General features: G+C 40.8%; 1 protein-coding gene across 3 annotated transcripts; it reads left to right on the top strand.

The window, feature by feature from the left end:
- The first annotated feature begins 197 nt into the window (after nt 1–197).
- Nucleotides 198–23,994, top strand: dcakd (dephospho-CoA kinase domain containing). Of its 3 annotated transcripts, none has more exons than XM_048560961.2 (5): nt 198–284; nt 8,587–8,705; nt 15,987–16,190; nt 19,137–19,224; nt 20,092–23,994. In XM_048560961.2, the coding sequence occupies exons 2-5, from the start codon at nt 8,594–8,596 to the stop codon at nt 20,375–20,377; spliced, it is 690 nt and encodes a 229-aa protein (XP_048416918.1). In that variant the 5' UTR covers nt 198–284; nt 8,587–8,593; the 3' UTR covers nt 20,378–23,994. The 3 variants fall into 3 exon arrangements, with proteins under 3 accessions (XP_048416918.1, XP_048416915.1, XP_048416916.1); XM_048560958.2 differs by having other exon boundaries at nt 249–340; XM_048560959.2 differs by lacking the exon at nt 198–284 and adding an exon at nt 347–455.
- The last annotated feature ends 3,510 nt before the right edge of the window (nt 23,995–27,504 follow it).

Raw genomic sequence — 27,504 nt, 5'->3', positions numbered from 1 at the left:
TAAGAAGAGGATGTGTTGTCATAGAAACTACAAATACCAGCATGCAACGCAAGAACGTGCGCTCTCGTATTGTTTTTCTAAATAACCTTTTTAATTCGAAAATAGTTGTATAGTGTTGATAAATTGTCCCTTAGCGTAATTCACTCCTTTCTAGCTATATATATGTATACTTGCCAGGCTGCACGGCCTCAGCCCAGCAACCTGGTTGCTATGAACTGAGTAAAATCCCGACTGATTGGCCGATGAACCGACAAACGACCAATCAACGTGTATGTCCTTTGAGGGTATGCTGAGTGCGCAGGCGAGTTTGTCGGCCCGAGGCACCGGGAGCTTGGTTAGAGTGAGTAGGGAGGGGTCGATTTATATCAAGAATAGCGCAAACCGGGAACGGTGGTGGAGGAGGCGGTTTGGGTTTCCCTCTCCCTCCTCTTTGGCTAAGCTTAGTTTCAGAGCTGGTAACCGTCTCTCTGTGTTTCCTTAGCTAACTAGTGCCTAGTCTCTCTGCTGTCTTACACCAGTGTCATTAATATACCTTGCGACCCTGTGTTCTTCCACTGTGGGTGGCATCGTAGCTGCATTCAGTGCGACTCACTCAGCTTTAGCGACAGGGGCCAGCACCTTAACACTATGTTGTAAGGTCCTTCGCTTTTCAGCAAAGACCGAGTTTCAATCTGTGTGAATCATGGCATGGTTTCTGTACAGAGACTGTTCGGCTGGTCCTATTCCTGCCAGACTTATGTAACGAGTTATAAATACAGAACAAAGTGGCTTTATTAACTGACTAAAGTTAATCGATTCTTAGTGTATAAAGGTATTGTGGAAAGGCCCACCAGAAATTGTGTGTGCAGTCGAAGATCTGCATAAAGTTTACCTGATATAGAGACTTTCTCCATTACTGTTGCTAACGATTTCACATGCTGCGCTACATAAGCTTGTAGTCTTATTCTTTGTCACAATCCTGTCACTGCCTTCGAACAATGACTTGATTTTATTTATCCCACTAACTGAATGAGATCTCATAATTTGGCATTGGTTGGAAGGATTTGAAGGTTAATACTCAACCTGTTTAGCCACATTGAGATTGCACTAATTTTGGTCCTCCAACCCTGGGTGGGATTTGAACCTGGATGAGCACAGCAGGCCAAGCAGCATCAGAGCATCCGGAAAGCTGATGTTTTGGACCTCGACCCTTCAAAAATCTTTATTTCAGTGGAAATCTTTGTTTCTGAAGAAGGGCCTAGGCCTGAAACATCAGCTTTCCTGCAGCTCTGTTGCTGCTTGGCTGCTGTGTTCATCCAGCTCTCCAACTTGTTATCTCAGATTCTCCAACACCTGCAGCTCCTATTATCTCTGGGATTTGAACCTGACAATTTTGACTGAGGCAGGGTCAGAGTTTACTACACTACAAGACTTCCTTGTATAAGGTAGACCAAGACAATCTATTCTATTCAGCTGATGGTACAAGGAGTAGGAGATACTGAATTAAGGTTTCAGACAAGAGGTGGCAGGTGAGTGTGAAGAAGGACTTTATTAAACTATATGTGGGAGTGACCTGGAACTTATTCTCGTATGGCTGATAAGAGTGGAAAGAATCAATACTTGGAACAGAGGCTGAGGGGCAGGGCAAATTAGTTGAAGTGCTCAGAGTTGTAAGGGGACTTGATGGAAATAACTCATTTCCTTTATCAGAAGGGTAATTTACCTGTGGCCTAGATTTTGTCAGAAAATTTGGAAGGTTTGTGGTAGAGGGAGGGAGAATCAACCAGACGTGAAGAAGGCTCGGAACCTGAAACATCAGCTTTCCTGCTCCTCTGATGCTGCTTGGCCTGCTGTAGTTCATCCAGCTCTACACTTTGTTATCTCAAATTCTTCAGCCTCTGCAATTCCTACTATCTCCGAGACATTGGTGGGGATTTGGTACTTACTGCCTGAAAGGAACAGAATTTTACAGCGTGGAAATAAACCCTTTAGTTCATTATGCTTGTATGGGCACCAAGCATTTATCTACTGTAACAGTGATAATGGGAACTGCAGATGCTGGAGAATCCAAGATAACAAAGTGTGGAGCTGGATGAACACAGCAAGCCAAGCAGCATCTCGGGACCACAAAAGCTGACATTTCGGGCCTAGACCCTTCAAAGAGTGATGAAGGGTCTAGGCCCGAAACGTCAGCTTTTGTGCTCCTGAGATGCTTCTTGGCCTGTTGTGTTCGTCCAGCTTCACACTTTGTTATCAGTTATCTACTGTAATCGCATTTTCCAGCACTTGCCCTTTTGCTTGTGTGCTATGGCATTTCCAGCATCCCTGCAGTACAGGAAAGGTCCCTTTTGACTCATCAAGTCTCTGCTGGTCAAAAACAACCACCTACCTATTCTAATCCTATTTCCCAGCATTTGTCTTGTAGCCTTCTCTGCCTTGATATTGTGAGTATATGCCTACATACTTCTTAAGTGTTAGAGAATTGGCTTATGGACAAGAAACAGCAACTGGGATACGGGTTTTTTTTTTCAAATCAGTGACCAGTGGTGTTCGTCAGGGTTCAGTCCTGGGGCTGCAACTGTTTGCTCAGTAAATGACTTGGAGAAAGGGAGTGAATGTACTGTAGTCAAATCTGCAAATAACACAAAAATAAATGGAAAAGCAGGTTAGGAGGGACACAGTTTACAGACATATTGATAGGTTGAGTAAATGGGCACCTGTCATCCTCTTGAATGATAGGACAGGCTCAAGGGGCCAAATGACCTACTCCTGTTCCTATTTCTTATGCTGTTGTTTGGCTTCTCCACTGCCTGCTGCTCCTATATGCTTACTTTCAGCAACAGGTGTACAAGGGCACCCAGGTCTCATTGCATTTCCACCTCTCCCAGTCTACTGCCAGTAAGATCAGCTGCTTTCCTATATTTTTCTACCAAAGTAGATCATTTCACATTTATCTGTTTTACAATTCATCTGCCATGTATTCACCCAGTCTCTCAACTTGTCCAAATCATACTGAAACATCTCTGCATCCTTCTCTTGATTCACCCTTGCATCTAGTTTTGTCATCTCAAACTTAGAGTTATTACATTTAGCTCCCTCATCTAAGTCATTAATACATAGTGAATTGCTGGGGTCCAAGCACTAATCCCTGTGGTGCGCAACTAGTTACTGTTTTAAAAAGAAGCCTGTTTATTCCTTCTCATTGTTGCCTGTCTGCCAGCTGGCTATCCATGTCAGTACGTTACCCCAATTTCCATGCACTTTTAAGTTTTACATGCTGGTCTCATACATGGGACCTGATCAAAAGCCTTCTGAAAGTCGAGATAAACAACATCGAGTGGCTCCCCCTCATCAACTCCACAAATTACATCTCAAAAAATTCCAGTAGATTTGTCAACCATGATTACCCTTTTGTAAATGCAAGCTATCTTTGATCCTATGGTCCTATGATCCCAAGTGCTCTGCTATTAAAGCTTTTATAATGGACTCTTAACATTTTCCCACCACCATTGTCAGACTAACTGGCTATAATCCACTGCTTTCTCTCTACTTCCTTTTTTACATACTGGGTTACATTACCACAGCAACCATTCCAGAGCCTAAGGAATCTTGGAAGTATTTCTAGGACCACTTCCTTAAATACTGTGGATTTATGGATTATCAGGACAAGGGGATCTGTTGACCTCCAGCTCATAAATTTTCCTAACACCATTTACCATTTTCCCACTTGTACTGATTTCCTTCAGTTCGTTCCTCTCACTAGACCCTGTGTTCCCTAACATTTTGGAATATTGGTGTCTTCCTTTGTTAAAACAGAATAAAAAAGAAAGTATTTTTAAGTGATCTGCTGGCTGTTTGTTCCCCATTTTGACTTGAGTGGTTTTTGACTGTGTCGGACATTTGTCTTCACTTACTTTTTCTCTTCAAATGCCTAAGAAGCTTTTAAAATCAGTTTGTGTTCTCTAAGGTTCCTGTCGTACCCTATTTACTCTTAATAGTCAATCTCTTTATCCTCCTTTGCTGAAATATGAACAGATGCCAATCCTCAGATTTGCTGCTTTTTTGGCAATTTGTTTGTCCTTTCTTTGGGTCTAATACAACCCCTACGTTCCTGGGTTAGCCGTGATTAGGTCACCTTTCCCTTCTGTGCTCAAAGTGAAGCAATCCCAACCTATACGGTCTGTCCTCACAGCTGGGATGGTCCAGCTCAGCAACTTCCTAGTAAGTTTCCTCTGCACTCTCTTTAATGCAGTCATAGCTTTACAATTGTGCAGTGAGCAGAAATACACAAAGTACTCCAACTATGGCCTGACTGACAATTTATACAGCTGCATCATAACTGCCCTATTCTTATACTCGCTGTCTTGAATAATAAAGATGTGCCCCATATGCCACCTTTTAATCATCTTTTCAACCTGTTCTGCTGCCTTCAAAGATCTAGGGGCCTACGCATGAAGATTCCTGTGGATCGTCTGTATTTCCAAGGGTTTTTCCAGTCAACATTCCTTGCCTTGCTACTCCTTCCAAAATGCATCCCCTCACATATGAAATCCTAATTGCTCTGTTCGTCTTGTCTGGCCAGCCGTTATAGTCTTAGGCGTTCCTCCTTGCTATTTACCATACCACAGTTTTGGCATTATATGCAACTGTACTGATTATATGTCTCATAACTAGTGTCATTTAAAAGGTGTTTTGGGGTGCACCTGAAGCCCTGTAACTTCCCTGGATGTGGAAGAATGCTAGAAAATGGCATTGGGCTGGATGGCTCACTTTAGTGCAGTCATCATGGGCAATTGTAGTGAACATTTCTCCCTTCTCAAAACGCATGAAGAATTTGCAGGAATTTGAGGAGAGGGAGTGGCAGTATATGAATTCCTCCGTAGGAATACCAGCATAGGCATGATGGGTTGAATAGCCTTCTATTATGTAACAATCCTGTAATTTCAACAGGAAGTTGGATGTGCACTTTGACGGAAATAAACCAGCAGGGCTACAGTAATGGAGCAGGAGAATGGGTCTGGATTACTGTGTGGAGGGTTGCCATGGCCTTGATTGGCTAAATGGCCTCCTTCCATGCTCTACCTCATTTTGTGACTCTTTAATCGATAGCGTAATATCTATTACCATTGAACTTTGAATGTGTGGAAATCAAGAGAAATGTGGAAAAAGTGCGTCTGAGATGTTTCTGGTGCAGCAGTACATCAGCAGTAGTCCCTCACCTAGGTACTATTAGAACTGTGTTTTTGAACTTGACTGCTTCATGTTTGCAATACAGGTTGCTCTGCCCCATTTATTGTTCAAATTCAGTACATTCTGCATGCCCAGCTGTTCTCTAGGTGTATTCCTGTTCTCCCTGCAGACCTTTTACAAATAAAACGGAACTCATAGCTGGCTCAATGGCATGGGCCAGCGTAAACAACCTTTGCTTTTATAAGATGCAAAGTAAATCGGTGTAAAATGGATGATGTCCCTCATCACCAGAGGCAAGTAGACCACCTTATTTATGTTGCACAGTAAACCCAGAGACAGGTCTGTAATATAAATAGATGCAGGTCACGGTTTGTCCCTACAGACTTCCCTATACTTTAACAATGTGACTGCAGCATTCTCCAAATCTGAAGAGACAAAGAAATAAATGACTTCAATATCTCCACCCCCCACCCCCCCCACCATTCCCCTCCACCTCATGAAGTCTTGTCTTGTATTCTCTTCATTGTAGCAAATGAGAGAATGAGCTCAGCATTTTTTTAACCGATGCCGCAACTGAATGTTTTCAGCTGATTGATTGATTTACTTTGCTGTGCCTGGCCTGATAATCTTGTCTGCGGCATTTCTCTCTCCTTGTGGACTGTGGCCCTTCTACTACATGAAAGTCTCCTGGAAGCTGTAATCTTGGCTGCTCCTGCAGGCACCATGAGGGCAATGTGCATCTGAAGGTGATTAATGACCTAAGTGTTCAGGGATAGGATAAACCCCAGTAAGCTGTTTTACTAGCCTTGTTTAACTTTCCTATCTGCTACTTTCTCCACTACAGTAAAGTCCTGCTGTTTGTAGGAGTATATTCCCAGAAAACTCTACAAATGTGTCTTATAATATCGTCAATTGGATAAGCTCCCACCACCAGTTCCAAAATTTTGCTGAATCTTTGATTCAGTGAATAAAGTAAATAAATGAATTACTTTAGCAACACCCAATAAAATAAAGTTCAGCTGTAGGTTCAATGAAAGCTGCTAATAACCTCACTTTGAATCAAAATATTAAGAGATTTCTTCAATATAAGATAACAATATACAGAGCTGGATGAACACAACAGGCCAAGCAGCATGCTGCTGGCCTGCTGTGTTCATCCAGCTCTGCACCTTGTTATCTCCGATTCACCAGCATCGGCAGTTCCTACTATCTCTCTAAGAGACTTCTTCAGTTTGTTTTAATTAATTTAGTTAATTTCGGACATCTCTTTGTAGATAGAGCCAGATGAAATCTTCTAGTGTATAAATAATGTAACCAGTGACAACTGTGAATGTTGGCATCCCAACACAATATAGTGTTCAGAATTTTTTTGCAGGCATGCAAATTCACAAATGGTGAAGATGTGATCAACAGGACTTTGTGTTTTGAGATAACCAGGTGTAGAGCTGGATGGACACAGCAGGCCGAGCAGCATCAGAGGAGCAAGAAGGTTGACATTTCGGGTCTAGACCCTTCAGAAAATTTCTCCAGCATCTGCAGTTCGTGCTATCTCTGAAACAAAAGACTTTGTGTTTGCCAGTTTTATTTATTTGTGAGAACAAATGTTATCTGTCAGTGGTAAAAAGAAGCACATTCATATTGCATCTTTCATGTCCTCACTGCTCTTCACAAAGATCTAATGAAGTATTGTTTGCAGTGTGGAAAATATGTTTTAAAATAGGAAGTTCAACCAACTTATTTGTGTTTCACAAGTTCCCACCAACAGCAATATGATAATAACCATATAATTTGTACATGTTATTAGTTGAAGGATAAATATTGTTCAAGTAATAGAACAAACAAATCCCCTGCTCTTTAACCAGCAAATGCACATGGGGCTGCAGTTTTAACATTTCATTCAAAACATGGCACATTTGACAATGATATTCACTCAATATTGCACTAAAAATATTTGCCAGTGGTATGGGGTGTCATTCATTCTTTCTCTTCCTGTCTGTCTCCCCCACTGTCTGTGTCTCTCATCTGCTACCCCACCAACACACATACTCATATACACCTGGCAGTCTGGAGGCTATTTGTGGATTTCCAACATTCCACCTCCATATGAGACTCAGGCCAAACTGACCACTGAGATTGTTGATGGATGTTCAACTTTTATTCCTCTCTAAATACATTGTTGCCCAAGAGTTTGTCGTATTTTGCATTATGTGTACATGACTAGAAGTTGCTTCTTTCTCCCATTCAAACTTATGGGTTTTTGCTCGTAAACGTGCTGATCTGCTCTCTGGATCAAGGCAGCTCAGCAGCTGCCCTTTTTTGAGGTTTTGTGGAGCTGTTTAACCATAGGAAATGTCTCGTTGATTCCAGTGCTCCACTAACATCTTTGCACCAAAAATCATCTTTGTCCACCAATTAATAGAAATATATTGACGATTGTGACTAGTGTGTGCAAAGCCCACAGATTGCTGGAGGACTACTGGAGTCCGTGGATCATTACTGTTCAAAATAAAAACCAAAAGAACTTTGGATATTGTAAATCAGAAATAAAAATGGAAATTGCTGGAAAAGTTCAGCAGGTCTGGCAAAATCTGTGGGGAGAAATAAGAGTTAATGTTTTGTCCGCAGTTCTGAAGAGGGGTCAGCGATGTGAAACATTAACTCTGGTTTGTCTCCACGGATGCTTGCCAGACCTGCTGAGCTTTTCCAGTAATTTTGAGTTTTACTGTTCCTCTGTATTCCCCCTCCCACAGGAATATGAATGTTTAGCAGAGAATAAAAAGAAAAATGTTGCGAGTTGGTAGCATAAAGTAGAATGGAGGCAAAGCTTATGTCATGAAAGGATTCTGGCTAGTGTGTTTCATTGCAGTCATGATTTATTTAGCAGATCATCAGGATTAGATTCCTATGTGTGATTCTCTGATGTTATTAGAAGTACAGGATCAAATTTAGCTTTATTTATTGTATGGAAATTTACCATTTTTCATGCATGACTGAAAATGGTGTTATCTCAATGAAAAGTGTCGTCTTTGCCCCTTCCCTCTTCCTGCAAAGTATTACCTCATTATTGGAATCACATTTACTTCTGGCACACAAGGCATATAATCTGCATTTATGTGCGACTCAATTCATGCAAGAGTGCATCCCTGTCCTCAACTGATGCTCTCAAAGTTGCACTGGAAGTTGTTATTAATAGTCTGGACCAAGAACATGACCCAAATGCTCCTAGTTGAAGCTACTTAGAGGACTGAACCACCATCTGCATTGAGCAAGCTCATAGACATGAGAAACTTGATTAAACTCCTACTATGTTATACACAATGGCTACAATCAAATTTTTTCAGTCTGACAGAGCAGATGTGTGTGCTTCCTTCTACTCTACACAGAATAGTAACTCAACCTTTCTACTCCCATATTTAGAAAGAAAATGTTCCTGGTTGGCCTGACAGGTGGGATTGCTTCAGGGAAAAGCACAGTTGCTGCTGTGTTCCGTGAACTTGGGTGTCCGGTTGTGGATGCTGATCAGATAGCAAGACAGAGTAAGTTTTGAATATCACAGAAACAAGCTTTTTATGACGTGAAACTACTGTGAAATGTAAAGATTGTTGTTTCTCTTTGTAGAAGTTGCCCTCCCTATCAAAATGCCAAGGTCCCTTTTAAGATATTTGGTTCACAAACAGGCTGGAAAATTAAATGCTTAGTTTGGAGGAGTTATTGCTTTAACATATCTTCAGGCTTAGCAATGGAATTGACTTCCATTGCAGTGATAGTTAAGGTACAGTTCTTGTATTGGTCTAATACATATTAAGATGTAAAAGGGCAGCACAGAATCTGCCCTGTAAGTTACTAACAATATACCTCTTGGAAGGAAGCAGAACAGTACAAGATATTTGGCTAATTTTGTGCGAACAAACATGGAGATAATACTTCATTTTTTGAAGATCAAATAGTCATTCCTTTCCAATCTGACTAGAATCTGTACATGGGTGGCTGCATAATGCATATTAAATAAAGAAACTTATCCCATTTTGTACCTGCCCTGGGAATGTTTGTTGCAAAAGCCCAAAGATAACTTTACCAAACCCGTGCTGTATCTGCCCTGGGAGTGTTTGATTCCATTTTAAGTGAGAGCTTTACTCAATGGCTAACATATTGTGTTTCGGAGTGTTTAGCTTTGAGATATTGTAAACTATGCAGTATCTGCATTCCAGACATGGTGAAGAAATCTTAGTCCCATGCAGTAACTGGGCATTGAAGAGTGATTTTTTTTTTCTTTTAAAACAAATTGTCCTTGCCTTCGGAGTGTTTAATGAGACAGTTCTGAGAGAAATTTACTAAACATGCCAAAAGAACAATTTCAAAGTTTTAAAAAATAATTATTACTGAGAAAACTGACAACAAAATGAAAAATGACTTTAAGATTGCAGATTGGCCATATTATTGACAAATTAATTTCATTGTAGGTAATTGTGTGATATTGCTTTTTATTAGGAAGAATAAAGAGACCACCTATTAGTTGGAAAAAATTTTAAATGTTTTGGATGAGCAACGAGGTCAAGGGATTCACTCACAAACCACTAAAAGTAGCAAGGAAGGCTAATAAGGAAATTAAATAAGACAACCAAAGCACTGATGTTTGTTTCTTTGTATCAAAAAATATACTTTATCCATAAAAATCATTTGCAAGTACATACAAAGGTTCTAAATCATACCTGTATGTTCTTTGTAGAGGACAAAAGGCACACAAAACTTTGGAACTTTGACAATTCACAGAGATTGTCTCTTCTTGACAAAAACCAAAACATTTTCTAATTATGCAGGAAACTACTTGTGTTCATTCTCGGGCACTGGGAAGGTCTGATGAGTGAACAGACCCTCGTTATTCTTTGGCAGAAATAAGTAGGACAGACTTTTTCCAATTCATCTTGGCTGTAGCTGCCCAAGGCTTTAGTGCATCCCTCAGCACATAGTCCTGGACCTTGTAGCACATCAGTCTGCAACACTGTCAAGAAGGGAGCCAAGATAACAAGATGTAGAGCTGGATGAACACGGCAGGCCAAGCAGCATCAGAGGAGCACGAAGGCTGACGTTTCAGACCTAGACCCTTCTTCAGAAAATCCACGCGGGAACTATTAAAAGAATTGCTGAAGTCCAGGTGGACTACATCAAAATCATTGCTGTCATGTGGTCACTTTGGAAAAATTCAGTCAAGTTAGTCAGACATAATCTTCTCTTAACAAAACTAATACTGACTGTTCTTGATGAATCCCTCCCTCTACAACTGCAAGTTAATTCTGTCCCTTAGAATTGCTTCCAATATTTTTGCCATCTCTGAGGTTAGACTGACTGACCTGGTTTATCCCTTGCTCCATTGAATAACGGTACCACATTGGCTGTCCTTTGGTCTTCTGGCACCAGTCCTGTGACCAGAGAGAAATTGAATGTTTTTGCAAGCATTTCTGCTGTTTCCTCCCTTGTCTCACTCAACGACCTAGGATGTATTTCATCCAGCCCTAGAGATTTATCTACATTCAAGCCTGTCAGACAACTCAGATTCCCCTCTCTGATTATGCTAATTTCTTTCATTGCATCGTAGATCTTTCTCCCTGATTTCTATACCCATATCGTCCCCCTCACTCGTGAAGATTGTTGTTTCTCTTTGTAGAAGTTGCCCTCCCTATCAAAATGTCAAGGTTCCTTTTAAGATATTTGGTTCACAAACAGGCTGGAAAAATTAAATGCTTAGTTTGGAGGAGTTATTGCTTTAACATACTTTTAAAAAAGTAATCGTTTAGAACCCTGCCTACATCCTCTGGCTCCACACACCAATTACCACTGTGATCCTTATGGGCTATACTTTTCTCTCATTATCCTTTTACCCTTAATGTACCTTAAACAACTTTATAATTTTCCTTTATTTTGTCTGCCAATATCCTCTCATGCCCCCTTTCAGTGGTCTTAATATCCCTTTTAAGTTCTCTTTTGCTGTTCATATCTGCCATAAACCTCCCTACTTCTCCTAATTCAATGCTGTATATTCCTCGATATCCAGGGTTCACAGGATACATTAGTCCCATCCTTTTTACTTATTGGAACATCGTGAATAGTGAGAACTGCCCAAAACATTGACATTCCTACTCCTCTGCTGTTTGACTTGCTGCGTTCCTCCGGCTCCACACTCTGACTCTTTATCGGAACATGTTGGCCCTGTAGTCTCCATATTTCTTTCATGAGTATATCCTACTGTTTTGAGACAGAGTTACCTAAAAGTATCTGCTCTTATCCATTCTTGCCAAATCATATCTGATCTTGTTAAAATTAGCTGTCTTCCAATTGAGAATTTTGATTTCATGCCCACCCTTGTCGTTTTTTGTAACAGTCTGGAATCTAACAGAGTTATGATCATTGTCTGCAAAATATACATCCTTCCCTCCACCCCTTGCCCCATTTAAGTAAAAATAGTAAAAACAATTATCTCAAGATAATGGGTGGAATATTAACAGATTTCATAAATGTAATCATGCCTGCTCATACCTGGCTGACCCTGAAATTGCAGTTGTTCAGACTGCAGGATAGTGAAAATGTGCAGTCTGCTCCTTATTGTGAAATGGAACTCATGAAACTCATGCCCCAGTTACTTCCATGATCTTCACAGTATTTTCCAGCAAAGTGTGCAGTTTTCTTGACTTTTGATCTCATTCTGTGCATTTGTCTCAAATTCCCAAAGGACCATTGTGGTGTTCTTGTGTGTCCTAAGTTACCTTCTACACTTGCTGGTTTCCCTAGTGCCTTGACACTGCTCTGAACAGTTAAATTTAAACTCCGCATACAAAAGTAGTCTAAGGCTGTGAAATTTTGCACATGCCCTTTTATTGACCTTTCAAATCTGCGGTCATCACCACCCCCCCCAACTGAAGAACCTTCATCATGCTTCTGAGTTTGTTAACTTGCAACTCCATCTTCACCCATCTCCAAAGTCCTTGAAGATGTTGTCAGTTCAAGAAGTCAAATATTACTTTTGTTTGCTCCTCCTGAGATTTTGATAAGGGCTGCTTTTTGATTTTGTTGGAGGTTACCTTTTGCTTTTCAGGGACTCCATTTTCATTCATACTAATTCCTTTATGAGATGATGAAGCCATGTAGTAGCATTACCTTCTATAGGTGTATTGACATATGGAGAATTTGGACTCTCACAGAAGAAAAATATAAAATTACAAAAAGTATATTAGAGGAATTCAGTAATATCCTGATTAATCATCACCTCTCCATGAAATGTAAAGCCACAACACAAGAAAAGCATTAATTTGCTGAACACTATAGTGTTTAAACTTGCACCAGACAATGGCATAAGTTAGCAGAAAATCTTCTTTAAATGAATAACCAATACTTTTATACACAAAAAGCTTTCAAAAGTATGTGCTTTCAGTGGACTGGTGAGATCACAGCTTGTATATTTGTCTCTAACACAGCTACTCCTTTGGGATGATGTAAACATAAATGCATATATGTATAAAATGAAACTGTTCAATTCGATTGATACAATATTTGTTACAATGGTACCCATCATTGATTTCTTAAAATTATTAAAACAGCTCCCTCTTCTCTGCAGCCTCTTTCCTATCATTTTAATGACTCATTAAGTTTCTCTTTCCTGGATTTTTTGGACCTCACTCTCCTGCCCAGCATAAATGTGCACCCACAGATCCTCGAAGGCAACAGGATAGGTGGATAAGGTGGTAAGAAGAGAAGAGCAGAAAGGTCATGGTGGAGCTGTATAAAACATTAGATAGGCCATAGTTGGAGTCCTGTGTGCAGTTCTGGTTTACACACTGTACAAGCCGAATGTGATTACACTTGAGAAGGTGCAGAGCAGACTCTCAAGAATGTGGCTTAGGCTGAAGCATTTCACCTATGAACCGAGATCAAGGCTGGGATGATTCCTTAGAGCAGAGAAGTTGACTCGGGGACCTGCTTGACGTGTGCAGAGTTTTGGGGGCTTAAAGGGTGTTAGAAAAAAACTTTTCCCCTGAGTAGAGGTATCAGTAATGACAGAGCATAGATTTAAGGTCAAGGGAAGGAGGTTTAGGAGGGATATAAAGAATTGTTTTCACTGACAGGGTGCTGGGCATCTAGAAATCTTTGCCTCAGAGGATGGTAGAGTTAGAAACAACATAGAAGAATTTCTGAACATGGCCTGAATGGCCTGGCCAAAGCGGATGTTGGGAAGATGCTTCGATTAGGAGGAGCGTCTAAGACCCGAGGGCACAGCCTTAGAGTAAAGGAAGACCTTTTAGAACTGAAGTAAGGAGAAACTACTTCAGCCAGAGAGTGGTGACTCCATGAAATTCACTGCCACAGAAGGCTGTGGAGGCCAGGTCATTGAGTATGTTTTAATACTTAATTAATGTTTCTTTCCACTCCTTTCTTCCTGTTAGGATCCTCTGAAAGATCAATACTTGAAAAGAAAGGAATCCTGAAATGACCATAATGAAAGAAATCTGTTAACAAAATTTCACCTTTCTAAAACCTTCGTTATAACAGACAAACTGAGTATCAATATCAGCTTAGCCTTGAATTAACAGACAGATGATATTTCACTAGAAGTGATGAATTTCATTTTGAGTAAATGTTACAATAATGGAGCTCTCACAAGTGTTTCAGCATCCCGGGTAGCACAGATGTAGTCTCAAAAATTGTCAAATGCTGTTTCTGAGACTTAGGATCTCTCTCTTTCCGCTCACTGATTTGGCCTTTGAGTACGTTTCACCAAATATTTGTTCCATCTGTTGTCCCCACAGCTGTTAACACTGATAAGGCACACTTGGATGAACTCTCTGTCCCTCAGGTCATAATATTCCTGAAGGTGTACCTTTCCAGAGTTTATTTTTAACTGATCAACTGTTGCAGCTCATGGTCTAGTCATTTTTGGTACAGTCATAGAATCCCAGTGTGGGAGTAGGCCGTTCAGCCCATGGAGTCCACATGGACTCTCCAAGAAGCATCCCACCCAGACATTTCCACTTCAACCTCCCCACCCCTCAAGTCCCTATAAACCTGCATTTCTTATGGCTAACCTTCCTAGCCTGCACATCATGAGTACTATGGGCAGTTTAGCATGCCAATCCAACTAACTTGCTCGTCTTTGGACAGTGGGAGGAAACTGGAGTAAATCAACGCAGATACGGGAAAAATGTGCAAACTCCATGGAAGTGGAATCAAATCATAAGAATGTCAACTCACCAGGGCCACTTTTCAGAAATAACCTCACAGCTAGAAATCCAATGACACCTTTCTTTCCCAGAGCTAGAGAAATTTAGTTTCACTACAGGTTAAAGTGTTGTCTCACAAATACAAACTTGTTTTTTTGCAAACAGTAGAGTTTACAGAACCATTTGCAGCAGTCTTCAGTCATAAGTGCTGAGTGGATGATCCATCTTGGCCACCTCCAGTGATCCTCAGCATCACAGATAACCAGTCTTCACCCAATTTGATTCACTCCATATGATGCCAAGAAATGGTTGGAGGCTGCAAAGGCTGTGGGCCCTGACAACATTCTGGCAACAGTACTGAAGAATTATGCTTCAGAATTTGCTGCTCCCCTAGCCAAGCTGTTCCAGTATAGTTACAACATTGACATCAAATTTGACAGGTATACCCTGTATGCAAAAGGCAGGACAAATCCAACCCAGCCAATTACTACACCATCAATCTACTCTCGATCATCAGTAAAGTAATGAAATATATTGAAGCAGTCCATGTGTATTAGAACAAAATCTGAACTATATCCCCTCCTTCCTATATTTATTTCTCAGCTCCCTTATCCCTCCCCAGTTCAGAAGCAGGGCCCTGACTCAAAACGTCGACTTTCCTACTCCCTGATGCTGCCTGACCTGCTGTATTCCTCCAGCTCCACACTATGTTGACTCAATATCCAGTCTTGTTTTGCCAAGTGGAAAATAACATTCACGCTACACAAATGTCAGGCAATGACTGTCACCAATAAGGGACAATCTAACCACTGCCCCTTGACATTCAAGGTTGTCACAAAATCAGAAATGGGGAATTTTAATGATGATTACACAATGTATGACATAATTCACAACTCCTCAGCTACTGAAGCACCCCATTCCCAATGCACCTGACCTGGACAACACTGACAAGTGGCAAACAACATCTGCAAGACACAAGTTCCAGGCAATGGCTATCTGTAACAAGAGAGAATCAAGTCATTGCTTCGTGGCAATCTAAAAAGCTGAAGTCAAGAGTGTGTTGGAATATAATTCACTTTCCTGGATGAGTGAAAGAAGCTTGTTACTATCTAAGATAAAGCATCCCACTTGATCCCATCTCACAACAAAAATTCACTCACCAATACACAGAATAGTGTAGACTTCTGCAAGATGCACTGTAGAAGTTCAGCGAAGTTCTGCATACTCCAACTTCCAAATCCACCACCCCAAACATTGAGAAGGACAAGAGAGCTACATGGGAACACCACCACTCACATGTTCCACTCCAAGACATCTTGGAAATACATTGCTGTTTCTTCAGTGTCACTGCGTCAAAATTCTAGAACTCCCTCTCTAACATCATTGTAGATGCACTTACACAAATGGACTGTAGCAGTTCAAGAAGACAACTCACCACCACCTTCTTGAGGGCAATTAGGGATGGGAAACAGATGTTAGCTCAGCCAGCAAAGTCCTCACCTCCTGAATGAATGAAAACAGTGGTTTACTGAGCTGCATAGCCTTTTTCTGTGTGTAATTGGTTTGTTTATTTTGCAGTTAAGAGTGACTGTCTTTGTTTATTTTGCATAGTTGTTGAGCCGGATTCTCCAGCATATTGGGCAATAGTTCGCTCGTTTGGTGAGGAGATCCTGCTGGAAGACAGAAAAATCAACAGGGAAAAACTGGGCAACATCATCTTCTCTGATGTGGAGAAACGTCAGCTGTTGAATTCCATCACTCACCCAGCAATCCACAAAGCCATGCTCAAACAAATCTTTAAATACTTTATACGAGGTAAGACATGAGTTGCACTTTGCTTTTCCTTGGTCACTTCTGCAGATTCTAAGGATTCTTGGGAGACTGCTACCAGTGCATCTGTCTTTGGAGCTGCTTCTTTTAATATCTGAGGATAGATCCCATTGTGTTCAAGGGACTTACCAGTCTTTAGTCCCAGTGTTTGCCCTGGCATATCTACTCTTGTGATAGTTATTGCATTTATTTCTTCGCTTCTTTTCATCCTTTGATTAATATCTTCTACTGTGAAGACCTACTTTGGCCTCTCTCTTCCTTTTTATATATTTAAAGAAACTTTGCAGTCTGTCTTGATATCGCCCTTCCCACTCTTTTCACGCTCTCAGTCATGCACAATTCTCACTCATTAATTTTCTACCTTTCACTCATTCACCCACCCACTAATCCCCTCACTCACTTGAGCACTCCTCCCACACTCGTTTACCCACTGATCCTTTCAGTTACCCATCCAGCACTACTCCTCCTCCTTGACACTCATTCAGCATCCTCTCCTAAGGACTCACATCATTTTCATCACTTGCTAACTTGCTCCAACTCCACTGCAATGGCACAATGCAAAGATTTTTGACTTGATATACTCACTGTGTTTATCTTCACAAATGCTGCCCAACCTGGCTGATGATTTCCAACCTTGGTTTCATTTCAAATCTCCCCATCTGCTTTATTTTGCTTTTGTGATTTCTAGATTGATTCCTGTGATAAAATTGATTTCTGTGTCCAAATTTTCTGGTAATTGGAAAATGGAAGGGATCTTGTTGAAGCTTAATGATTCTGAGGGAGTTTTACATAGAGATGCTGAGAGGATGTTTCCTTTAACTGGAGAGTCTAGAACAACAGGACATAGGCTTTGGATAAGGGGCCAAACATCTGTACTGAGATGAGGAAATTCTTTACTCTAAATGTTGTAAATCTTCGGTGCTGTCTGTCCCAGAGAGTTGCGGCTGCTAAGTTGTTGAGCATATTCAAGACAGTTTAAAAAATAGAATCCCTGCAGTGTGGAAAGAGACCATTTGGCCAGTCAAGTCTGTACTGACCCTTTGAAGAGCATTCCACACAGACCTAGCAACCCCCACCCTATTCTCATGATCCTGCATTTCCCATGGCTAATCCACCCACAGCCTTGGTGACTACAGGTAATTTGGTGCTGCCAGTCCACCTGATCTGCATAGTTTTGAACTGTGGGAAGGAACCAGAGCACCCGCAGAAACCCATGCAGATACAAGAAGAATGTGCGAATTCCATACAGTCAACTAAGGCTGGAATCGAACGTGGATCTCTAGCATTGTGAGGCAGCAGTGCTAACCACTGTGCCACCCAGAACTCTGTCCAAGGGGTCCTTGAGTCATCAACCTTTCAGTTAACAGTGGAACATGCTGACTAATAGTGCTGCAGAGACAGGTGAGGGATTTGGTAGCAGTGAGATCTTTGGTTTGTCAGGGAATCATTGGCAATCTGGATCAGGCAGGAAAAAGAGTCAGCATAAATATGTCATATTTAGGTCAGCAACATGCAATAAATGAAGTGCCATTGGGACTATTTGCAACTGATACCAATGACTTGGATGTAGGAACTAAATATATGGTAGCTAATTTTGCTGATGGCACAAAGGTGCGTAGGAAATTAATTTGTGAAATAAACATAATCGGTCTGTTAGGCATGTAAATACATTGAGAATGGGTGAAAGTTTGGCAGACGAAATATAATGTCAGCAGGTGTGAACTTGCATGCTTTGTCACGAAGAGTAGTAAAGCAACATATTATTTAAATTGTACAACTCTGAGGTACTGAGGGATCTACATGTTTGGTACATTAGTACGCAGATAGAGCAAGTGATTAAAAAGGCAAATGTCTACTGCAAGGGGAAAAAGTAGGGATGCTTTGTGACAGTTTCACAGGGTTTTGGTGAAACCACATCCGAAGACTTCTGTTTTTGTCTCCTTATTTAAGAAAGGGCATAATTGCAGGAGAAGCTTTTCAGAGGTTCATTCAACTGATCTCTGGAATGAGAGGATTATTTAATAGGAAAATTTGGACGAGTTAAGTCCTTAACCACTCGAGTTTAGAAGAGTGGAAGCTGACCTTATTGAAACACAGGAGATCCTGAGAATAATTTAAAGTGTAGAGCTGAAAGGATGCTTTCCTTAAGGAGATCTAGAACCACAGGAAAGAGTTTAAAAGGAAAGTAGGTCTCCTATTTAAGACAGAGATTAGGGCAATTTTTATCAGAGATTTGTGAGTCTGTGGAATTCTCTTTTCTCAGAGTGGTGAAGGATAGATCATAGAACATTTTTAAAACAGAGGTGGATAGATACATTAACGAGAAGGGAGTCAAAGAGTATTGGAGATGTGCTTGGACGCAAAATTGAAGCTACAGTCATGATCTTATTCAGTGGCAAACAGGCTTGACGTAACATGTGCAAGTGACAAAAAGGCTGGCTCAGTTGGTAGCACCGCTGCCTCTCAGCGCTAGGGCCCCAGGTTCAATTCCAGCCTTGGTGATGTCTGTGTGGACTTTTTACATTCTGTCCGTGTCTGCGTGGGTTTTCTCCAGGTACTCCAGTTTCCTTCCACAGTCCAAAGATGTGCAGGTTAGGTCAACTGGCTATGCTAAATTGCCCATAGTGCCTGTGGTGGGAAATGCAGACATAGAGTAAGGAGTGGTTCTGGGTCGGATGCTCTTTGGAGGATCAGTGTGGACTTGCTGGGACAAATGGCCTGCTTCCACGCTGTAGGGATTCTGTGAAAAAAGGCCACAGCACCACCTGAATCTCCTCAGCAATCTTCCATTCTGTGTGGATTTTCTGTGTTAAGTTGTGATCAGTCAAGAGGCAATGTTGTCTGAGACCACACAGGCTAGACATGGATTTGTTTTGTCTCGCATAGTACAGGAGTGAAAATAGTAGTGTAACCTTTTTTTTTAATCTGCAGGATACCGCTATGTTATCCTTGATGTTCCACTGTTGTTTGAGACTAACAAGTTGCTCAGGTTTATGAAGCATACTGTTGTTGTCTACTGGTAAGTTTTTATGTAAATGCATAGAAACCTACTAGCACAGTCATTGATTATTCTTAATAGCTTGTGTATACCAAAGAATTGTGAACATTCTGTATTTTTGTCTCTGACTTTTCCCCTAGTTGAAGTTGGTCTTGAAAAAGTTGTCCAACACATTGACTATTTAAAAAAAAGTATGTGGATCATCATTTTGGGACAGATTGGAGGTACTGTGAGGCATTGTAACCTGAATACTACTCTGTGCCTGGGGAGTGTGTGTTAACTGGCCTTGAATCCATGAAAAATATTGCACAGAAGCCCCTAATAGGATGGGCCATTGAAAATGGGGACGACACAAAACAAGCGAGAATAGGAAGCCTGTCCAAATCTTAAGTTTTCCCTTCCTGAACATTATGCCTCAACGGTTGGTTTTTGCTTGGATCACTCCACACAGACCAGGAACAAGAGTCACCTTTTCGTGCTTTGTGTAGCTTGGTACCACACCACTCATATTGGTCGTTGATTGGCTGAGAAAACATATAAAATCAAAAGTTGATGAATAATTTGTTGAATAACATAGTACAAAAGGTGGCCACTCAACCTTTTGTACATGTGCTGTATAATTATATCTCTTTATAAAGCAGTATTGTCACTTGCTTCTGTTCCTTTCCATAGTCATGCATTTCTTTCCAAGCATTTATCCAATTACTGTTTGAAAGTTATTACTGAATGTGCTTTCACTGCCTTTTCAGGCTATGCCTTCCAGATCATAGCATCTTGTTACTTGAAAATTAAAAGAAAATCTAACTCCTTACCTGTTTTGGTGATGTCTTGTGTCAGTATGGCTATACTTGTGGCATATGGCTGACTGCTGTGTTTATTGTGCTACAGTGATCCTCAGAGCCAGCTGACCCGGCTGATGAAACGAAATCATTTAACGCAAGTGGAGGCAGAGCACCGCATTGGTGCCCAAATGCCGTTGGAGCAGAAGCGGAAGCTGGCAAACCATGTGATCAATAACTCTGGAGACAGTGCTAGTACTTACCGGCAGGTTTGCAAACTGCACTCTCAGCTTGAAGACTCACTGGACTTCTTAGCAGTCCGGTTACTAGCTTTGGTCACTCTGACCGGAATCGGAGGCCTTCTCTGCATGTTTATAAAAAGGTGCATTTTTTAATATGAAGATTTGCTCCAGATCAAACTAAACTCAGGACAGGTGCTTCATTTTTCCATGAGAAGATCTTTGTAAGATTGGAATGTGAAACACTGGTTGGAAGTGCTGCTTGCTGAACGATCTTCAGTTATACCTCTTTTCCCCTTTGTTCCCATGATAATTGTGGTTATCTTTTATCTATTTCCAATACTGCAGAGACCAACACTGAAGAAACCATTGCCTAAATTATGAATAGTCAGAATCCTGCTGCAAATTTTGGGGCTAAAAAAAATCAAGTAATGGATTTTTCAGGGTGTAGACCTATTTGCAGCATTGTTGTTCACTGCAGCTTTTACCATTATTTGGATATCAAAGGCAAGTGACTGGATGCTGCTTACTTTGTTTAATCTAAGTGACCACTGGAGAGATATTTCTGAAATTGATCTTTTGTAAGTTGCATCCTCTGACCCACTGAGAATGGGCACCATTGCTGCTCTTTAACTGTAATAACTGAGATGAATCTGAAGCAAGACAATATTATCGCAGTAAGTAGACAGCCATGACTTTTGACCCATTGCCATCTTGTTATGAGAGAAGTGTGGCTTGCTCACAATATAAATAATATGGTGGCTCAATGTGGGATTTGTCACTTAACCACAACTGCTGTGCTGGCCGTGCTTTCTTTTTGGTTCACTGCTGTCATATACATTTGACAGTCAGGTAAGGTGGGTGTTGTCAGATAGTGATGGTTAATTTTAAGTGCTGGGCTTTATTTTATCCATTGGGTTTCATTCTAATGATATCCACACAAAGTTTAAAATTTTGATATATGAAAAGGCAGAGAAATGAATGTGTTCTAAATTCTGTGTCACTATGCACTGGTTGAGAACTGTGCTGATTCCTAAGTAGTCTGCAAGAATGGATGAAGCAACAGCAACCACGTACAATATGAACAATTTTGTAATATTATATGGAAGAATTTCTGTCTTTTGATTTTCCATTTAAATAAATGATGTAGAAAGCCCTGACACATGGATTTTTCTGCCGAGTTGACATTATGCAAATATAGTGTGTACCATTGACTTTTTAGGGCAATAACATCTCGCCCTCTGTCCTAGTTGACTGTATCCATTAAAGCTGATACAAATCAGGCAAAGTGAAAAGTAGACTGCCACCCTGCCATGATCCAGTTTACCCTGTTGCCAGTTTCACATCTAAACTTGCTTGGAGCATTTTTGGTCATTATTATTATTTTACTGAGTATCTGTCATGTTGTTTGGACTGAATAATAGATTGGATAAGACCAACAGGTTTCCAATCAAGTAAAGATTTATACATTCATCTTGATTTTTCAATAAGATACTTCCCTTATATTGCCACCATCTCCAAAGTTTTCCTTCCCATTGAACTAGTCCCCAGGAAGTGGCTTCCCAGGTACTATCATTCTCCACTTACATGCCCAAGTAATCATTCTTAACCTGAGTGAGACCGCCATCAAGCCAACTGCGGGCAACTTCACATCAGGCTGCCATGTTGCTATTGGCTAACATCAGAATGCATATTTCCATCAGTGTTCCAAATTAATGGTTATTCCATGATAACAAGGTGTGGAGCTGGCTGAACACAGCAGCCAAGCAGCATCTTAGGAGCAGGGAAGCTGACGTTTTGGGCCTAGACCCTTATCTCTGATACAATGGTTATTTCAACCTTGCCCACCACCACCACCACCACCCCAAACTCCTGGGAAGCTGGTGTCTATGATAAGACGATTTACTGCTAGCTGAAATTGGCTATCTCTACTTGCACCAACTCAGATTTTTTAGAGAAGTATAAGATGTTCCTACTCAGAAATAACACAGCTGTATGAGTTGTCTTCTCATTCATAAGACAGCCCATTTGCAAGTCAAAGTTAAAAGTTCTAAATTGTCAAAATGTGCACAAGTGGATCCAATGATAATGAAAATCCTTGCCATTTCAGTTCAGGCACCATTCTTGGTTTCAGGACAAATGACAGACAGAAATTAAAATCAAACATTAGGGCTTTGCAGCTTCAGTGTCTGTCAATCTCGTTTAAACTCCAAAACATCCTCAGGGTATAGAGACATAGCCCTGTTTCCCACATGTGCATTCTCTGTAACTACCATCATTGGAAGCTTTTAATTGAGTTTCATTCCTAAATTTGTCTTTGTAAAATGTCTGACTTGCGTAAATAAAGCCGCGCTGTCCTGCTTTTGAATTAGTTTGAAAGGAAGGGAATTTGAGGCTGAAAGATTGGTTGAAATTATTTTGCACTTTGCTGTTGTCGTTTCTCTTAAACTAGTCTTTAAGCAACAGCCTCATTGCCGTATCTGTCATTGTGGATATCATTTTGAACTATTGTGAGCTGATGACATTTGGCACTTTCTTTCCCTTGAGTGTAACAACAGGACAAGGTCTGCTGTGTAATCAGATCAAAGTGATGTAGGCAGGCCCCATTATCCATGCCATGCTGAAAGATCAACAAATGTGGACAAGTTTCAATGCTAAGAAGTCCTGTTGGCCCTTTTTCCTAAGTATTAAGTCCCAGTTTTGCTGAATTCTCAGCAGCTAGCTTTCATTCAGTGACCTCCTTCTACAGCCTACCTGGGATGGACACTGAATGCTGCAAACAGAGAGTTTCACACATATCATGACAAAACACAGTTCAGACTAAACAATTATCATTTGTCATCTGCTGAAAGAGTCTCAAAGCTAAATACAGTCTGAACTGTTTTCATGTATTGCAGTACGGGGAGACGGTGGCTACTAATTTGTGTACGGCAAGATTCCACAACTACTAAAAAGAAAGTGTTCAAATCAGTTTGTGTTTCTGGAGCTGCTAACTGAGAAAGAAAGATTAACCAAAACAAGTGGAGATCTCCTTCATCATTCTTTGGGTCTTTTACATGAGAATCATAGAATCCCTACAGTGTGGAAGCAGGCCATTTGGCCATGTTAAAAAAAAGTCTGCACTGACACTCTGAAGAGCATTCACCTCTACCCTATCCCTGTAACTCTACATTTCCCATGGCCAATCCATCTAGTCTACACATCACTAGTTACTATGGGAAATTTAGCATGGCCAATCCACCTAACCTGCATGTCTTTAGACTGTGGAGAAAACTGGACGACACCCACAGAAACACAGGGAGAATGTACCACCTCATTCACAACAGCAAACAGACAGGCCACATCTCAAGTCCCATCTGATGCCTGAATACTGTCATGACCATGATTGCTCTGTAAACAGTATTTAAACTTTAGAGTCACTTTATGCTTTGGGCCCACACTGAAACAGGGTACTTGTACGTCTGGAGCTTGCAGGGGCAATGGATACAGCAGATTCTTCTGATCAATATTTATCAATCAGTCAATAGCCTCACTAATATAGAGTATCAGTTCATTACCTCGTTAAAGTATGCAGATCCTGCTTATGTCACGGTTGTCTGCTGTGTCTCTGATGATGTAGCCGTAATTACTGAGAATTTATTTAATTGGCTGTGAAAGCCACCATGGAAATGTAAGTGCTTTGGTTCTTTTTCTATTTACCTTTGGTTACCTTGGTGCACAACAGCCCTGTCAGAGAAAGCGAATAAATTGCACCTCGCCTTGGAATCAGTGAAGCTAATGCTTAGCCCAGTGCTGTTTCCTGTTTTGTTTTTCATAATGTTTCAGTTCACACACTTCACTGTCTTAGATATGACTCACCAAGACATTCGTAGAGGAATGTTTACATCAGATTTTTGAAAGAGCTTATCCAATTAGTTCGTTCTTCAGTTCTTTCTTCCATTTCCCTGGAAGTTTATCCATTTCAAGTATAAAGTTCCATTTGTTTCCAAAATTAATCTACTTGTATCACCCTTTCAAGCAACATATTCATAAGAATATGGTAAATTGTTGGAGGGGTTTCTGAGGTACGGATTTGCATGGAGTTGGAAAGGCAAAGACTGATTAAGGATGGTCACCGTGGCTTGGTGCATGGGAAATCTTATCTCACTAACTCGATTGTGTTTTTTTTGAAGAGGTGACCCAGAAGACTGATGAAGGCAGAACATTCGATGTTGACTATATGGATTTCAGCAAAGTGTTCAACAACGTCCTGCATGGTAGACTGGTTTGTAAGGTTAGATCACATAGGATCCATAGACAGCAAGCCAACTGGATACAAAATTAGTTTGAAGGTAGGAGACAGAGGGTGGTGGTAGAGGGTTGCTTTTCAGACTGGAGGCCTATGACTAGCAGTATGTCACAAGGATTGGTGCTGAGTCCATTGCTTTTTGTTATTTTAAATAAATGATTTGGTTGTGAATATAGGAAGTTAGTACATTTGCAGATGACACCACAGTAGGTGGTGTAGTGACCAGCGAAGAAGGTTAGCTCAGAGTACAACAGGACCTTGATATATGGGCACATGGACCGAGGAGTGGCAGGTGGAGTTCAGATAAATGCATTTTGGTAAGGCAAACAAGGGTAGGACTTACACAGTTAATGTTAGAGCCCTGCGGAGAGTTGCCAAACAAAGAGACTAGGGGTTCAGGTGCATAGTTGCTTGAAAGTGGAGTCACAGATAGACAGGGTGGTGAAGAAAGCATTTGGCATGCTTGCCTTCATTGACAGCATTGGGTATAGGCATTGGGACATTATGTTGCAGCTGAATACAACATTGATGAGGACTTTTTAAGAGTACTGCGTACACTTCTTGTTAATTCTATTAGGAAGGATGTTGTTAAACTTGAGAGGATGCACAATTGATTTACAAGGATGTAGCCAGGGGTGGAGGGTTTGAGTTATAGGGAGAGGCTGAATAGGCTGGGACTATTTTCCCTGGAGCATCGGAGGCTGAGGGGTAATTTCATAGAGGTTTGTAAAATCATGAGGGGCATGGATAGGGTGACTAGCCAATGTCTTTTTCGTAGGTTGGGCCTCCAAAACTAGAGGGTATACGTTTAAGCTGAGAGGTAACTTTTTCACACAGAAGGTGTGTATGTGGAGCGAACTGCCAGAGGAAGTGGTAGAGGTGAGTACAATTAAAATATTTGAATAGGAAGGGTTTAGAGAGATATGGGCCAAATGCTGGCAAAGGGGATTAGGTCAGGTTGGCCTATCTGGTTGGCACGAATTTGAACCGAGGGGTCTGTTTCCATGCTTTATGACTTTATGAATTAGGAACAGGAGTTGGCCACTCAGTCCTTCGAGACTACCCTGCCAGATCATTACTTAGTTAATTTTAACCTTTACATTACTGCATATCTCCAATGATCTTTTATTCCCTTGGTAATCATGACTCTATCTACCTCAGCCTTAAAAATGTTTAAAGATTCTGCATCCAGTGCCTTTTGAGGAAGGGAATTGTAAAGCCTCTCAATCCACCAGAGGAAGGAAAAAAAAAGTCCTTGTCTCTGTTTTAAATTGGCAATTCTTTATTTTTAAACTAAGACTCCTAATTCTAGATTCTCCCATAAGATCCTTTCAACATCTACCTGGGTAAATCCCCTCAGGATCTTACATGTTTCAAATAAGTCACCTCTGACTCATCTGTACTACAGAGAATGCAGGCCTAGCTTTCCCAGTCTTTCTTCACAAGGCAAGCTGCTCATTTTGTTATTAGACTAGTAACTCTCTGAACTGCTTCCAACACATGAATATCCTTCCCCACGTTTGGTCATCAATACTATAGATAGTACTCCAGATGCGGTCTCACCAATACCTTGTATAACTGAAGCATAACCTTGCTACTCTTGCATTCACATCTCCTTGCTATAAAACATAACATTCTATTAGCTTTCTGATTAGTTACTGCACTTACATACTACCCTTCTGTGATTCATGCACTAGGACCCCCAGATCTCTCTCCATCTCGGAGCTCTGCAACCTCTCACCATTTTGACTGCCGGGCTTCTAAATTTATTTCTTTATCTTTATACTTTATTGTAAGAAGGACTGTAATATTTAACTTTTAACTTTTATTCTTTATTTCCTACTTTGGACCTGAGATATTGTACCAAAGTACCCTTGTACCTAAAGTGGCACTAGGAATGGCAACATTGTAAACATTTTTCACTGTACTCATGTACTTCTGTACTTGAATGCACGTGATAGTAAAACCTAAACCTAATTCTAATATGCCTCTCGTTATTCTTTCTACCAAAATGGACTATTCGACACTTTCCCACATTGTACTTCACTTGACAGATCTTTGCCTACTCACTTAACTGATCTGCATCCCTTTTGTAGGCTCCTTATGTCCACTTCACAACTCACCACCTTATCTATCTTTCTGTCATCAGTAAATTTAATTACCATACCTTCAATCACTTCATCCAAATAATTTCTATAAATTGTAAAGAATCGAGGCCCTAGCACTGATTCTTGTGGCACACCATTCATGACATCTTAACATTCCCTAACTTTCCCATAAGAGAGCCTTCACTCTGAACAAAAGGTTTACAATCCGATTATTTGGTCCCTGATCCTAACAATAGTTTTAGCAATGTTCTTCATTTATCTCTCAAGACTTCAGTGGCCTTATTCTTCTTTGCTTCACCCTATTTCTAAAATTATTATTACAGGATAATTTTATTCTAGATACCGAGGTCACTTTGTTAGTTTTGCATTATTACTTTATTTTGTTGATACTGTATAATGAGGACAATCTATGTTTGTTATTGTAGGCATTTATAATGTCAGAATTCCCAGCATACTTTGTTGTCTGAGTGAAAATATTTGGGTAATGCCAGTCTGCTTGTTCCCCAAATGCTGCAGGTGCAGTAATGCAAAACTTGTCACAGAGCAGTTTCCTAATGCCTCAGCCAGTAAGTAATCAACTTGCACAATCTAAAATCTTCAACTGATCTCCAGATTTTAAAATTTTATTCTTTCACAGGATGTGGGCATCACTGGTTAGACCATAGATAACAAGGTGTACAGCTGGATGAACACTGCAGGCCAAGCAGCATCAGAGGAAGAATGACGTTTCGGGCCTAGAACTTTCTTTTTTCTGAAGAAGGGTCCAGGACCGAAATGTCAGCCTTCCTGCTCCTCTGCTACTGCCTGGCCTGCTGTGTTCATCCAGCTCTACGCCACCTTATCTCAGATTCTTCAGCATCTGCAGTTCCTACTATCACTGGTTAGAC

This window comes from Stegostoma tigrinum, chromosome 31 (assembly GCF_030684315.1).
Source record: "Stegostoma tigrinum isolate sSteTig4 chromosome 31, sSteTig4.hap1, whole genome shotgun sequence".
Classification (NCBI taxonomy): domain Eukaryota; kingdom Metazoa; phylum Chordata; class Chondrichthyes; order Orectolobiformes; family Stegostomatidae; genus Stegostoma; species Stegostoma tigrinum.
Note: the sequence above shows the minus strand (reverse complement) of the source record. Positions and strands in the feature narration are given on the sequence as shown.